The 15331-nt window shown below is 35.3% G+C and overlaps 1 protein-coding gene across 1 annotated transcript in view; it reads left to right on the plus strand.

Annotated features, from left to right (window-relative positions):
• Positions 1-15331, plus strand: part of BBS9 (Bardet-Biedl syndrome 9) — a 286159-nt gene that overhangs the window by 25485 nt on the left and 245343 nt on the right. The window contains exons 6-9 of the mRNA XM_059481140.1: positions 5358-5532; positions 9234-9318; positions 11016-11199; positions 12441-12570. Coding sequence (XP_059337123.1) covers positions 5358-5532; positions 9234-9318; positions 11016-11199; positions 12441-12570 — 574 coding nt within the window. The remainder of the gene's footprint in view (positions 1-5357; positions 5533-9233; positions 9319-11015; positions 11200-12440; positions 12571-15331) is intronic.

Raw genomic sequence — 15331 nt, forward strand, 5'->3', positions numbered from 1 at the left:
CCAGTAGAAATGCACCCAGTCAGTGTCAGCTGGAACGTGTGTACACTTTGTGCATCGGTTGGGAGGGGTACTTGCATTAGCACAGAGCGATGCAGGGCAATTTTTGTCTTTGCTTGTGTTCAGGGTATTGGCAGTCAGATCCTCTGGCCTAGGATGAATGGCCACAGCTGAAGCCCTGAACTTTGAGCCTTTCTGTAGTTATGCAAGGAGCAGCCACCAGACCTCCAAGCTAGTAAATTCAGAGTTCTTTCAGAATGTACACTGACACTTGCTTCGAACGCTGGGTTAGGGAGGTAATGTAAGACTTGCCTTTTACTAGGCATACGTTGTTTGAAGAACTGTTCAAGTTATTTTCAAATGGTGTTTCTATTTGCCAGACCTGATCGCTGAAGTTCTTTTCTCACAGTTGCCCCAGATCTGCTTTACTAAAGGAGCTGTACTCAGCAGCAAGTTTTCCAAAATGGGTTTGAACTGGAGAAGTCTGTGTTCCCTATGCTGTGAGAAATTTCAGGGGCAAATTTCAATGAGGAAGGAAAAGGAAAGCATACTTGCTTGTTTCAAGTCAGGACAGGAACTTGTCTTCCTGTCTGTGAGAATGTAGTTTATGTGCATCACTTCACTGGTCACTTTTTTATCATATGAGGAAAGCATTTCCCCTGTATCATTAAAGGGATCTTAGGCTCCTGAGTGTCTTGTAAATGCCAGTTTATATTTTAATTTTATTTCATTGATGCCTCCTTCCACATGAGGCTTTTTTAGTGGGGCATTTGATTACCATTGAAGGCAGTTAAAGCTTTCTCTGCTGACATCTTCCTAAACTCTGTCATTTTATGTAATTTAAACATACATAACATTGTTATTTTTTCTGTGACTTAAATTGTTTTATTTACAGTTTTACTTTTTAATTTTTATTTTTTCTGATTTCCAGTTTATCCCACTGCAGTTTTCATTGCCTGATTTCATGTGGTGCTCAGGCCCTGTGATTACATAATGTACATTCTATGGAAATGATTTGATGCCAGAGGGGAAGCTCAGAGTACAGGAAATCATTAACATGCAAAAAAACTTAAGCCCCAAAATAGCTTTAATTAGAAGCTTATTTCAAAGAACTACCACCTGCCTCTCATTTTGTCTTTGCATTAGCTCTAAAAATACATTGTGGCTTAAAAGTGTGATGTAAATATATTCATATCTGGAATAGATTTTTGATAATATAACTACAAAACAACAGTAGCTAGTCTTGTGCTTAAAAGTAGCACTCTCTGACTAAGGGACATTCCTCTTGAGATGCAAGCTGCTGAAACTATGTAGAGTACACTAAGTGGTACCATCTGATATGCAGAAAACACTGTGGTTTGTATTTTCACTTTATAAATGTGTCACTGGCAAGGCCAACTGGCTGCAATAAACTTTTTGAAATGGGCATTTCTGGTTGAGTGTTTGGAGGACTGCATTTCTCAAAGTGAAATGTAACAATTCCATTCACTACACACACATTAAAAACAAATGGCTGAAGGAAATAGGTTGATCTATGAAAAGTGGGAAATAAGAGTTCATACACAATTTAATATTCTTTAATTGTGCTTTACATGCAATAGTTTGGATAACTGACTTTGAAGCATTAGTACAAGCTAGTTAAAATCCAAATTTGGAAATTAGCGAGTAGGAACAACACAATTATGATGAACAAAGTGGTGGGCATATTAATAATAAGTGCTGCTGTGCTTTTAAAAGCCAAAAGAGTGATTCCGGATTCAATCTAGTGCCTCTGTTTCTTTAGACAGTACAGTTCAGTACTACAGAGTGCTTGCACATCATTGCTCTAAAGAACTTGTCATATTATGTCATGTCATATCCTATTGTGTCACTACTGTGTACACAGGAGAGATTTTAACAATGATATATGTGTGTGATTTTGGTTATGCATGCTAAAGATGAATGCTTCCATGTTTCACATGACATGAAGCTTCATATATATTGTAGGAAATGCTGTAGTGCTTCACTTCATCACTTTCATGATGTTATGGAATTGGTAAGAAGATTGATGTTTATAATATAGAGAGGAACAGAAGCTATTACTGTTTGCTACTTGAGCAGCCTCAACATTTGTAATGACTTTTACTTTTTTCTGTTATTTGAATTGTAAAATGTCTACTAGATTATCACTTTGTATCAATTGTATCTGCTATAGTTTTCATCAGAACAGTAGAAATTAACTTAATTGTATATTTTAGACAAGCCTAAACTCTAGATTTTGGTCAGCAGTTGTCTAAGAGACAGTTTTCTTACTAGTATCAGTATAACCAGGAAATTTAATTATATTACAAAATCGGTAAGATTTCTGCTGTAGTAAGGACATTCACTTTGCAATTAATGTCTTTTACTTTTGGTCTATATCAAAAAATGCTTAGAAGTTTTCAAAATGTAATAGCAATTTGGTAAAAATTTAAACATACATAACATTGTTATTTTTTTCTGTGACTTAAATTGTTTTATTTACAGTTTTAGTTTTTCATTCTTGTTTTTTTTCCCCCTGACTTTATATTTTTCTGTGCAAGAAAAGATGAAAAGCAGTCAGCCTTAAAACCCCTAAAGTACAAGTGTGTTCTACCTCTGTGCCCTTCAAAATAAAAATTTCAAGCTGCTATCTGTAATTGATTTGTCTTCAGGTTACAGGTGCCAGGGAGTTCCCCTGAAGTTAGATATTGAAAGTTAAAGTTCAGGAAATAGAGCTATTGGACAGCTGCAGATTTCCTTTGTAGCACAAAAGATGGAAGGAGAATTCATAGGAGACTTTGGAAGGGGATTTGAAGATTCTCTATACCCAGACTCAGAGGGCTTCATTCTTGAGAAAGGTGCAAGATGGAAGTGGGACCAAACTGTAAAGTGGTGCTGTAAAGTGGTGAGGGGGTTTACAGTGTGCCTGGTGCTGAATGTGATTTTGAGGTAACAGAGGGAGAAGGGCTGTGGTCACACGGACACCTGGGTTATGAAGAACTGTTTTCTTGTGCATCAAACAAAAATGCCACTAGTTATTTGTAGTAGCCAGTGACTTTTCTATAACCATATCTGAGAGAGTGTGGTGGCAACTAGTGGGCTAGCATCTTTTACTAGATATCAGTGTTTATACTAGTTTCTAAGGGAACTTTTATAGGTTAATAATTATTTTATACAGCTGGCTTTATATATTTATGCCCTTTCTAGACTGCATCAGCAGTGTGATAATAATGTCAGCAGCTGTTGGGAGGTAGAAGCTGGGTATCTTTATCATTGATAGCATACCAGTACAATACTGCTCAATTTTCCCTGCTGGTTCCTAGTCTTGTCTGATCAGGAGCATGTGATAGGACTAAATCCTGTGAAATTTCACAGCTTAGAAGGGACAGAAATCTACTGTAGATGCCTAGGAGTAGTTCAGAGATAAAAGACAGAATGACTTCTTTGAATGTCTGATTTGAATGATTCTTCTTTTGACACCATCTAGTCCAATCCCACTTCCTGAGCAGATTTGGCCAGAAGTTGCTCAGGATTGTGTTCTGTTGTATTTTCTGTATGTCTATGGGAGAAGAATTTACAGCCTTTCTGGAAAATGGGCTGTAGTGTTTGATGACCTCCACAGAGAAAAAAAAAAAACCAACGAAAAAACCCAAAGCAAAACAAAAACAACAAAAAAACCACCAACAAAAAACTCCTCCAACCTATGTTCAGGTAGAATTTAATGTGATGTAGTTTGTTACTGTTTACTTTAGTCCTGTAAGTGGATGCCACAGAGAAGAGTCTGTCTTGCTCTTGTCTTTTCACTAGAGACTGAAAGATTCAACTTTGCCTCAACCAAATGAGCAATCTGAATTGCATTTTCAAATGTCCTTCTTATTATGTGTTTGTTATTGGTAATAGGGTTTATGATATGTTATGAATTATATGCAAAATCTGTAACAAAAGAATTTTTAGACAATGGGAAAATCTGAAAAAGAGATTAAGAAAGTGGGAAGGACCCTGCTGCTTTATCTTCCTTCTTTTTTTTTTCTTCCCTGTCTTTACCCTAAGCTAAATTTTTACTGTGTATTTCAATCACAAGGACAAGTAATACAAGTAATACAACATACTTTCTGGCCTTTTACACTATTTACTTTTAAGTAGTTAAAGTTTCTGTGAAGAATCACAGTGGAGATGAACAATGTTTTGCACTGTACATTTGTTGCATTTCAGATATTGAATATTTCTTTGACTTTTGTTACCTTTTTGGAACTGTAAGAATGAAGTTTTAGTCTATTTTTGTTTTGCTTCACCTTCCTTTGTTAGAAAACTTATTAAAGGATTGAGGGTGAAACTTGTAGAACAGACAATTTATTTGGGTTTTTCATGCATACAGAATCATTCCTTAGACAAAATAGAGTATTTTAATTGAGGTGAATAGACATTTGGAATTACATTTGAATAGACAATAGACATTTGAATATTTCATGTAGTGTTTGCAAGGTAAGAGCTAATCTATGAATTCAGGAGAGATGCATCTATCAGCTTCAGAAAGAGTTAGTCCTAATGGTATAGCTCTCTTGGAATGCCTAAAAAATACTGTTTGTATGAGTTGTTACCCTTGCATATGAAGTGCATAATCAGCTTTTGATCTAAGAAATCTTCCCAGTGAGACTTTGAATTTAGATTGGTGTACTTGAGGCGTGACAAGCCATGTCTTATGTCATGTCTTATAGCTGCTGAATAATGCATGAGGCTTGAAGTAATTTACTTCAAGCTGCAATTTTTTTATTTGATGTTTTTTAGGCTTGCTGGTAATACAGAGTTGGACTTTTTTTTTGTTTTTTCTTTCCTTAAGGACAGAAAATGTGAACGTAAAACATGGAAGATATTACCATTTTGTATTATTTTCACAATAATACATATTTGTGGGTCTTTCTGTTATGTTGCTTAAGTAGACTTGAAATAGAATTGGTTAATTTAAACCACAGTTGTTATGACTGCCTGTAAGGTATGGAAGCATTTAGGAACCAGAATAATTTAGTGTTTTGGGAATATTGAAACATTTCTTTAAACAGAAATTATAATAGTTATATCCTTAGGAATTTTGTTTTGAAATAAAGTATCTTGCTGCTTTTTAAAAAATGTATTCTGAATGTTATTCCCCTTCACAATCTAGTTTGTTTATTTTAGAAAGTAAGCTTTTATAGAGGTTGGAATATTTAGTGTTTTTCCTCATAGTAAACACTGCCATAAATGAAAATTTACTTTTGTTAGGATTACTTATGAGTACAATTTTAATTTACTCACGGTTTTAATATTAAAACTACACAAATAATGTTGATTGTTTCCTTTGTGTTTCTTTCTGTTGCTTCCCTTAGGTCGAGATTTGATCTGCATACAGTCCATGGATGGGATGCTCATGTTGTTTGAACAAGAAAGTTACGCTTTTGGCCGCTTTTTACCTGGTTTTCTTCTGCCTGGTCCTTTGGCTTACAGCTCTCGCACAGACTCTTTCATTACAGTCTCTTCTTGTCAGCAGGTTGAGAGTTACAAGTAAGTGTTTAGGTTCAGTAATATAGTGTACTTTGGGTGGTATCATTTACTAGGAAAACCCATTGGAAGTAATCTTGTTTAATTTTTAATGCCTTTGCTGGAGTATCCAAAAGCAAGTAGTTGCAGGAAAAATGTTATATGCTGCTGAGTGATGACTGTCTCAGTACAGTCATAGAAGAAATTGTGCTGTGAGTCCTGAGGACTTTATGGTCCTATTTTGTTTTTATAAAGGTAGTAAGTCTACTAGTTTATCAAGGCTCTGTTTCTCCCAAGTGCCAGGTTTTTTTTCTTGCTTCAGTTCAGTCTAGTCTGTGCTTTCAGCACTGGAACATGGATGAAACTGTTGTGAGCTGTTTTAGCTTGTGACCATATTAAGTTTATGGGTTCAACGTTTAGAAAAATAGAACGATAAGGAAAGTGAAGACTGTACAAGACATTTCCACTTCCTCCAAGCAGAGGGTCTGTGTATTATAAGGCCAACCAGACACAAATCTAATAGATAATACGAAAGAGAATGTGAAAGATTTTGGTGGACAGGCAAGGGAGCATTTGTGTTTACTGTGGAGGAGCAGCTTGAGTCCATGGGGCTCTCTGATGCAGCCATCATGTTGAGAGTTTATCAAAAATCCATCTGTTTAGAATCAGATGGATGCTTGAGCAGTGGGACATTGTGGTGGATGTCAGCTGTGAAGCCTTTCTCAAACAAGATGTTTCCCCATTGCAGACCCTTGTTCTCACAGAGGACTAATGTTAGGGTTATAGAATCTCTATCCCTAGCAGTAAATTGGGGTGGGGTGGTGTTTGGGGCAGAGCTACTACCTGTGATGACAAAAATCCACACCCCCTAAAATGGATGAAAAAGTGTCAGAGCTGTCAGTCTGCTCTGTAAGAGCAATAGTTGTTCACAGTTCTAACCAGCAGGCAAAGATGGGTGATGATGATACTGAAGCCAGTATATCCTTAACATCTTCATCCTGGATAGAAGGACAATGCATGTCCTGAAATTCAAGCACAATGTCAAATTTCTGGAAGTGGCTCATATAAAAAGGTTAGATAGGGTGGCCATTCAGAGGAATCTCATGAGGCTGAAGGAATGGGCAAGTACCTTAAGGAATTTTTTCAGAGGTAATCATACATATAGAAGAAAATAAGAATGCCCCTTTTTATAAATAATGCCATGGGAATCTAATCCAGAGAATGTTAGTTAAACACAGTGCTTTGTCACACTACCCTGTTTTGTCACCTGTAGTTCTCAAGGAATATTCTTTTTATTTTATTGCTTAAGATTAATCAGATTATAGGTATCATGTATTGTTTTCTTAAAACTGGACAAGACATACATGCTGCAAGTAAAAGTAATTTAATAAGCAATTCAAAATTTTCCTAAGAATTTAAATTCTAATACAATATTAGAATAAAATTGTAATATAATCTATTAATGCTGTCAAGGAATAAAGAAACATTTTTTCCTTTAAAATGAACATCTCACATGTTTAAATTATGTTCAGATTCTTGACCTTTACAAAAGATGTGGCTACAATTATTAGTCAGTCTGTTATTAAATCAAAAGTGTGCCATCCTTACTGTAGGGATATAGTTGTAAAGGAATTTTTCACTTGGTTATTGGTCTTTAATGTCAAATGTTAAGACACTAATGGAACTAATCTCTAGTGTGTGTCTGAAATATTAGGACATTAGAACAGAGTTAAGTAATCCTTTTAAAGTGAAGGAAATAGATATACTAAGGAGAGAAGAGGTTATTTTTATGGTATTGAATAAAAAATACAACAATTCCATCTAGTGCTTTTAGCAGAACAAGTTGCCAAACTTTAAATTAGCCATTTTCTTATAGCTCTTACAGACCAATTGCCTCATTTGATAGCAATTTTTGCTGTGTTGGTCCTCAATTCTTTTAAGATCTAAAAGCAAAATGCCTCTTATATGCTTGATGTGATAGCTGAATTGAAAGTCTGTGTTGGTCATCTGTGGCTTGGGTTTTTTTTTCATTACAGACTATATGCAGGTAGCTGGTACTTAGGTATCAGTATGTATTGCTGTTTGGTGTGAGCTTGATTTGAAACCTCTGTATTAGGTCTTTGGTTAGTTATTAAAATGTTAGTGTGCTTTCCAAAACTATCAGTAAAATGCAGTGAAGAGAAAATTTTGTTAGGTCAGGAAACTTCTGTCTCCTTAACTCAACTTATTGAGTAATTCTGTGAATCTGCAACTTCTCTTATAAATGTGTTAAACTGAAAAAAGGAAGTAAATTCATTCATACAGAGGGCAGTTAAAGACATCCTAGTTGTACTTAAAGCAGCTCTCTCAGTATTATTAAATAGGTGACAGCATTCACCTTAAACAATTAGATTTTTTTCTCCAAGTACATAGTTTACCTTTGTAAGTAAAACAGTTTTAGAAACTAAAACCGTTCAGTTGCAAGCAGAGAATCAGTGGATAGTTAGGTTTGGAAGGGACCTCTGGAGATCATCTAGTGCAAGCCCCCTGCCAAGACAGGGTCGCCTTGAGCAGGTGACACAGGAATATCCAGTTTGGCTGTGACTGTCTCCAGGGAGGGAGACTCCATGACTCCCCAGTCAGCCTCTGCCTCCTCCCTCAATGTAAAGAAGTTTTTCCTCATGTTGAGGTGGAACTTCTTCTGTTTTAATATATGGCCATTAAACCTTGTCCTTTTGCTGTACCACAGTACATTCATGAGATATGAAGAATATTGTCATCATTTTAAATCTCCAACTTTGACAATGAAGAAAAATATGTACTGCTATTTTAGATTGAATTAGAGCATTCAGAGTTGTGTTGCTTTAAGCTTCAGAGCTGATGGCACTCCATGATTTTTTGGATCAGTTTAAGTGAGGTCTTATTCTATTTATTTCACTTATGTAGAAACCTTCAGTATTCCACAGATTATCTATGTGCATACAGAGGAAATGGGGTAGATCAGTGAGTTAGGATACCAGCACAAATTCAGGAAACAGTTGCAGAAGAATCAGTGAGGACGCAGTTTGAACACACAACTTTACATAGTTGTAAAGAGGACAGATAGATGTGCAGAGCTTTTATGGCAGTTGGTGTTTGTTCAAATGTCTTCATTGCCAATTTTTCTTAGCATGGTTTGTTGGCAGTTAAAATAATAAAACCTCCCCAAAACTTTCAACTTTTGCTAAATGTGCCACCTACTCATTTCAGTTTACTGTGGTCTCTTAGATTGGAGCCACTTTAGTTTACTTAATGGAGCTGCTTGTAAGTTTCGCTATTAGATAGAGCAGTTTGTATTTCTGAGTGGTTTAGAAGTTTTTTGAAAGCTTAATAGGAGCAAGAAAAAGTAAATTTTTTATTAGAATTTCAATTTCTTCATTTGATACTTTGTTTCTTCTATCTTTGTGGTCTGTACTTCTATCTACTAATATTTAGACTGTTGAATTTGTTTTAACTCCACATAAAATCTGAATAGAAATGCTTGTTTTAATTCTACCTTTATATTTAGCTGCTATCCTACACTGATACTAGTCTTAACATCCCTGCTGACAGTAGGCTTGTTGCAGTGGGCTTTCTAACCATCCTCTTAGGCTGTGATTTTACTGTGTATGTGTACTCTTGATAATAATATTTTATTTTTTACTTAATGTAGAAAGTAACTACAAAGATACAATTCTAAAAAAATATTTTTTAACTGCCTGTAACAGATACCAAGTGCTGGCATTTGCGACAGATGCTGATGAAAGACATGACACAGAAGAGCGAAAGCTCAGTTCTGGAAAAAGGCTTGCGGTAAAACCCGTTTATTTTATATCCCCTGTATGGACACTGCACACCTATTGAAATGGCTGACGCTAGGTAGCGAATGGAAACATTGTCTGCTGACAAAGGACCTCATCCAAGTACTGCTAAAGGCAATGGAAAGACTCCAGTAGATTTCTATTAAGGTTTCTTTGGGCTTCAGTTGTTTTAGGCTGGGCCTTAAAACTTGCTGTTGTTCTAATGAGAAAAGAAAAACAACTGCAGTGAAAATAACTATTTCCAGGGCAATTTGTAATGCAGAACCTACACTGTAGTAAAATAGATAAATAGGTACACCTGAATTATTGCTCATGTTTTTAAATGAAGTCTGATTGTGACTTTGTGTTGTAGAAAATTAATCTCATTCTCCTTGGGGAATCCTTTGTACTTAAAGTTTTCAGTGAAATGTTTCCATAAATAATGTCCTGAACTCTTCCTGTCAAGAACCTGTGGATTCAGTAGTCTTTTGGAGGTCCCTGTCACTAATTTGTTTAATATTTGAGCTGCCTCTTCTTGAGAGGAAGGGAATTTAATTCTCTGTGGTCCTGCAGTAGAGTTGCTTGTCTGCTAAATATACTGCATATATAAAATGCTAGAGTCATCATATTTCAGATACAACAGTAAAATATTGGTAGAGCATCTTCCTTCCTAATTGTAGAATTTTTCAAATATACATAGGCTGAATCCTACATATAGAAGTAGGAGAAGGCAATTTATAAATTAAAAACCTGGAGACTTCATCAGATAGACTGCAAATGAAACAGTTTTTTGAAATCTAAAACATGAAGCATGCTTGGAAACAAACTTAATAAGCTGGGCTTTACCCTTTAACTTTTAAGCTGGCACTTCCAGTTTCATGTATCAGATATGCTAGGATATTTGCTGACACATTCTATTCTCTTTAAGCAATATAATTAATACTGTTCATATAGGAAGTGCTGACACTTGAACTTTGATATACTTTTACTTCTAAATTCTAAATTTCTGTTTAACCAGCTTGGCAAAAGTCAAAAGCATTTTTTGCATGTGTGTTTAGTTGAAATTTCTCAGAGGAGCTGAAGAAACAAACCAATGAAATGTGTCAATAAGCAGTAGTATTTTTTAAAGACAGGTGAGGCAAGATTTCTAAGTAGTTGTTTATTATATCAATGTACATAGTTGGAGAAGGAAACAAACTATGACATACACCAGCATTTCTCCAGATTAAAGGGTGTACCTGAGTGACTGCAAATGTAAATATTGGTTTACACACCTAAAACATTTGTCTAGTTTTCCATTTACATATATTGGTAGAATCAGTTGTCACCTTTTGCTCTTTATCCTTGTCCTTTAATGACCAAGGACATGTACAGAGGCAGATGAAAGTTATTCTAAACATCTATTCTTGGATTAATTAGTTAAAGTACGAAGCATTTCCATTTTGAATGAGATGCGTATTTTAAATTCTAAACGTACTTAACTGTTTGCATAGCAAACAATTCATGACTATTAAGATGTTTTTCCTGCTTGAATCACATTAAGGAAAGTTACTGACTGCCCTCAGAATAAGAGGATAATTCTTATGCAGAGAATGGCCTTGATTTTGCTTTTCTGTCTATGTTAATGATACATAATTTGCTTAGTTCTGAGCCTTTGTCTTTAATATACAGTTGTTATTTGATTTTTGAAGCATGCTTTTTCTTTTGAAGGTGGATTGGGTTTTAAACATTGGAGAGCAAGCACTGGATATACGTGTTGTCTCATTTAATCAGGGAGCTTCTTCTGTTTTTGTGCTTGGTGAGAGAAACTTCTTTTGCCTAAAGGATAATGGGCAAATACGATTCATGAAGAAGCTTGACTACAGTCCGAGTTGCTTCATTCCTTACTGTTCAGGTTTGTAAAAGGAAAACATAACTTTAGTTTGGTTACTTTTTATTTTTTTTTTTTTTAACCACTGAATAAATACATTTTTCTGAATAAGCAGACTGGGGCATTGTGCAGCCTGGTCTAGTGGAAGGTGTCCCTGCCCATGGCATTTAAGTTAGATATTAGGAAGAAATTCTTGAGGGTGTTGTGACACTGGAACAGGTTGCCCCAGTGCTGGCAGTGTTGAAAGCCAGGTTGGATAAGGCCTTGAGTGACCTGGTCTAGTGGGAGGTGTCCCTGCCCATGTTAGTGGGAGCTGGGACTAGATGATTTTAAGGTCTGTTATAACCCAAGCCATTCTGTGATTCTGTGAGTCTATGATCTGTAGAATCATAGAATTTGGAACTCTCTTTTTGAACGAGGCAAGTTTATTTTCAAATGTTACTTTTTGTGAAGTGCCATAATTTTTAGAATCTAAATATTTTCTTATCACCAAATGAAGATATGTGTGTGGTGCCCAGCTATCAAAGCAACAAACATGGAAGAATGACAGTCTTTGGAAGAGTAAACTAGTGTTTAAAGACCTTCTGTTTGAGGACCTTTTAATTTATAACTTTCTGATATTTACAGATTCGTAAAAATATCAAAGTTTATTGTTATTACATTGGTGGAAACAACTTGTTTAGATACTTGGTTCAAATTACAGACTATTAATACCTATTCTCTTTTAATGTTTCAAAAACTATCTGATAAGTTTTGACAGTATGTCTCCTTTTGAACTTGAAATATAATTTTAATCTGAAGAAATTTGATCTTAGCAATCTTCACATTTTGTACTTTCTGATTTGAATTGTACTATAAATAAACCCTATAAATGCATACACATCTAATTGGTATTCACAAGTGAAAGAATGAGTGAATAGTGTAAGTAGCAGATATTTAATCAATGTGTATTTTTCATATCTATCCTGGCATGTCAACATGGCAATTATGAGTCTTTGTCATGTTTTAAATTACCAAACATGGCTGACCAGAACCTTAGAAAGTTGTGGCATGTATTGTGAAATATGCAATTGAAATTGGTATCCATAATAAATCACATATGTCCTTGCTTGTGTCAATGTAACTTTCCTAACTTTTGATGCTTTATAATAAATTAATTTATAACAACTAACGGATTAAAAATAAATGATAACATGACTTTAAAGAAAAGTACTTTCTTTTGAAAAATCTTTCATCCTAAAATTGTTTTTTTTTTCTTTGAACAGTGCGAGAAGGAACAATAAACACTTTAATTGCAAACCACAATAAAATATTGAATATTTATCAAGATATTACATTGAAATGGGCCAGTCAACTTCCCTGCATTCCTGTATCAGTAAAAGTAGCGAATTTTCAGTAAGTGGCTTGTTAAAGTTTACTTTCTACTTAAAATAATCTCTAGTTTTTGATTAATCTGTGTCTAGATGCTAACAAATAGTTATGAGGTATGTAACAAACAAGGTAACTTTTAAAAGGAAAATTGTAAGTTTTTTTCTTTGTTTTGTAAGATGTTAATTCGATTAATGAGTGCATGTCCTAGGGTAACCCTTATGATGCTTTATGTATGCTAGAGCAATACTCAGAATTGCTCTATTGTGCTTTAGGTTTCCTGTTTTTTTTGAGTGAACCTGGAGCCACATAGCTCCAGCCCAGTAGCTTCTTTCTGAAAAGAATGAAAAGTGTGGTTGTGCAATCTGGCAAGGTCCTTCCCTGAGACAGGAAAATAGGGAAGCTCACTGAAAATCTGTTCTTCATTAAGCGTTTAAGAGCATATGCATTCCAGAGATGATTTGTTAGAACAGATTATTAAAATCCAGTGTTAAATTATGGAAATAAAAGAATGTTTAAATTGCTGAGGGCTGCACTGCACCAGACCAAAACTCCTCCTAAAAGAAGCATGAGACAGATCAAGGAAAAAGTGGTTGGGTGGGGGATTGGGTGAAGAGAATGTAGGATGTGTTTATAACTTGTGCTGTGACTGTCGCTGAGATAGGCAAACCACAGAAAGGTTCAGCCAGTGTTTTTATACAATCCAATTTATGCCTGTCCTGTTCCCCCAGAGCTGGGCTGGGTGCTGGTTCCCCAGTGCCTATGACCATAGGGGATGCAGCAGGAGTGTCCTTGTCACATAGATCTGATCCTCAGCAGGCTGGTGGCTGCTGGGCCAACATACACTGGATTGCTAAACATTTGATCATAAGTCAAGCATTTTACCTCCAAACAAATGGAAATAGAACATCTGACTAACTGGCTTTGCTGAGTTGTGCAGAGTCATCTGAGGGATATTTGTGTTTTGTTTGTTACTAATAGATACAAATTTTTTTAAAAAAATATTCATAATTTTTTTTAGGTGAGAGTTGGATTGGCTTTCATCCAACAAACAGATCTTAACAACTGAAAAATAATGAACAGTCTCAGTGGGCCACTTAGTATAACCCAGAAGTTAACTATACAGGATACAACAGTACAGCTTTTGAAGTATGGAAAAAAATATTTGAATTCTAAAAATTTGAAAAAAAACACTGACATTTACAATAGCAGATTGCACTAACATTTGTATATACAATTACTTGTTTGGAAACCCATTATATTGAACCATCTGTTTCAATAATGTGTCTGAAATGTTTATGCAGCTTCTGGCTGTTCCCTGTGAACTTCAACACTCAGCAGTTTGATATTAGGGAGAAATTTGAGAGCCTAAAATCTGTCCCAGCTCAATTTGCTAGTTAGTATTCCCACAGACCTACAAATGCCAGGGTTTGACTTGGGGTTGTGTTCATTAGCAGGTAGAGAGGCAGTAATGCAGTGATGCAAGCCTCTTTATACAGGAACATCTGTGTGCCTGCCCCCACTGGCCTGAAAGGCACTGGGAGAGGTGCAGGGCTGTGTGTTTCTGAGCCATGCTTTTACCTGTCTATTGGAAAATATGCATTAAACTTGTATTTCCTTCTGGCATTAAAAAAAAAAGAGCTAAACAGCAAAAACTGTAGTAAAGCCTATAGAGATAGTAATTGGGCTTAAACAGGGCATATGTGTTTGTTTTGGTGGGTTTTTTTAGTATTGTGAAAGGAAATTCTTTGTGAGTCAATGTGATAATGATTTTCTTGTACTCAAGAGAGGCCTCAGTCTTAGTTGGGGCCTCTGAGTACAGCACTACTGTAACATAAGTAATATTAAGGACTTTAATAAGCATAAAGTTGTTAATCCTACACTGTTGAAAGACTGAAGTGCCTTAAATACAATGTATGCCAATTAATTACTTTCTTCACATTTATTGCAATAATACTTACAAAGTAAGTGGAGCACTTTGAAACATGTGCTCATGTTCATACATGTTCATTTGTATTTTCCCCTTGGCATAATGTCTGTTAGTTCTAATGTGTGACTCTAGCTTGCTGGATAAAAAAAAACCACACTATTAGAAGCTATTTTATGTAAATCCCTTGGGGCAGGAGTAATGATTGCTCACAAAAGCATTGTGATTCCAGTGTAGGCCCCTCATTATTTATTAATTGATTTTTCCTCTTAAAATAATGTGTAATACAGCATTTCTCTATTGCAATACCAGTATGTAAAAAAAGATTACAATATACTACAACATTTGAGATTAAATTCCAGTACAAACTGCTTGATTTCCATCACATTCTCAGAAACATGGAAGAAAAAATAGAATTAAGGAGAAGCGGTTACTTAGAATATTTTGGGTGTTTCTGCACTCTAAAAGTTATGTGTTTTTACGCTGTTAAATTACACTTTTTGCCTTCTGTTAAAACCTCAATGCTCTCTGTCAGGATGTTGAAAATTTGCTTCAAAATCTTGTGATCAGAAACTTGAACTGCAGGCAAAATTTTGAATGCTTATCTTATTCTGGCTTTTTCCTGAATATCTCTGTGACTAGTCACTGAACTAGAAGTTCAGTTCTTGTAAGTTTGTCCCTTATTTTATTGGAAGTTTATGTTCTGGTTCTGCTAATATGTATTAGTTACTGTTTCTTATGTGTTTTTAATCTAATATATATTAGTTACTGTTTCTTATGTATTTTTAATGTCAAAGGGACTCCTACATATTTCACACTGCCTGGATTGCTTCAGAAGTGTAACCACTTACACTGACAATT

Source organism: Ammospiza nelsoni, chromosome 1, assembly GCF_027579445.1.
Source record: "Ammospiza nelsoni isolate bAmmNel1 chromosome 1, bAmmNel1.pri, whole genome shotgun sequence".
Lineage (NCBI taxonomy): Eukaryota > Metazoa > Chordata > Aves > Passeriformes > Passerellidae > Ammospiza > Ammospiza nelsoni.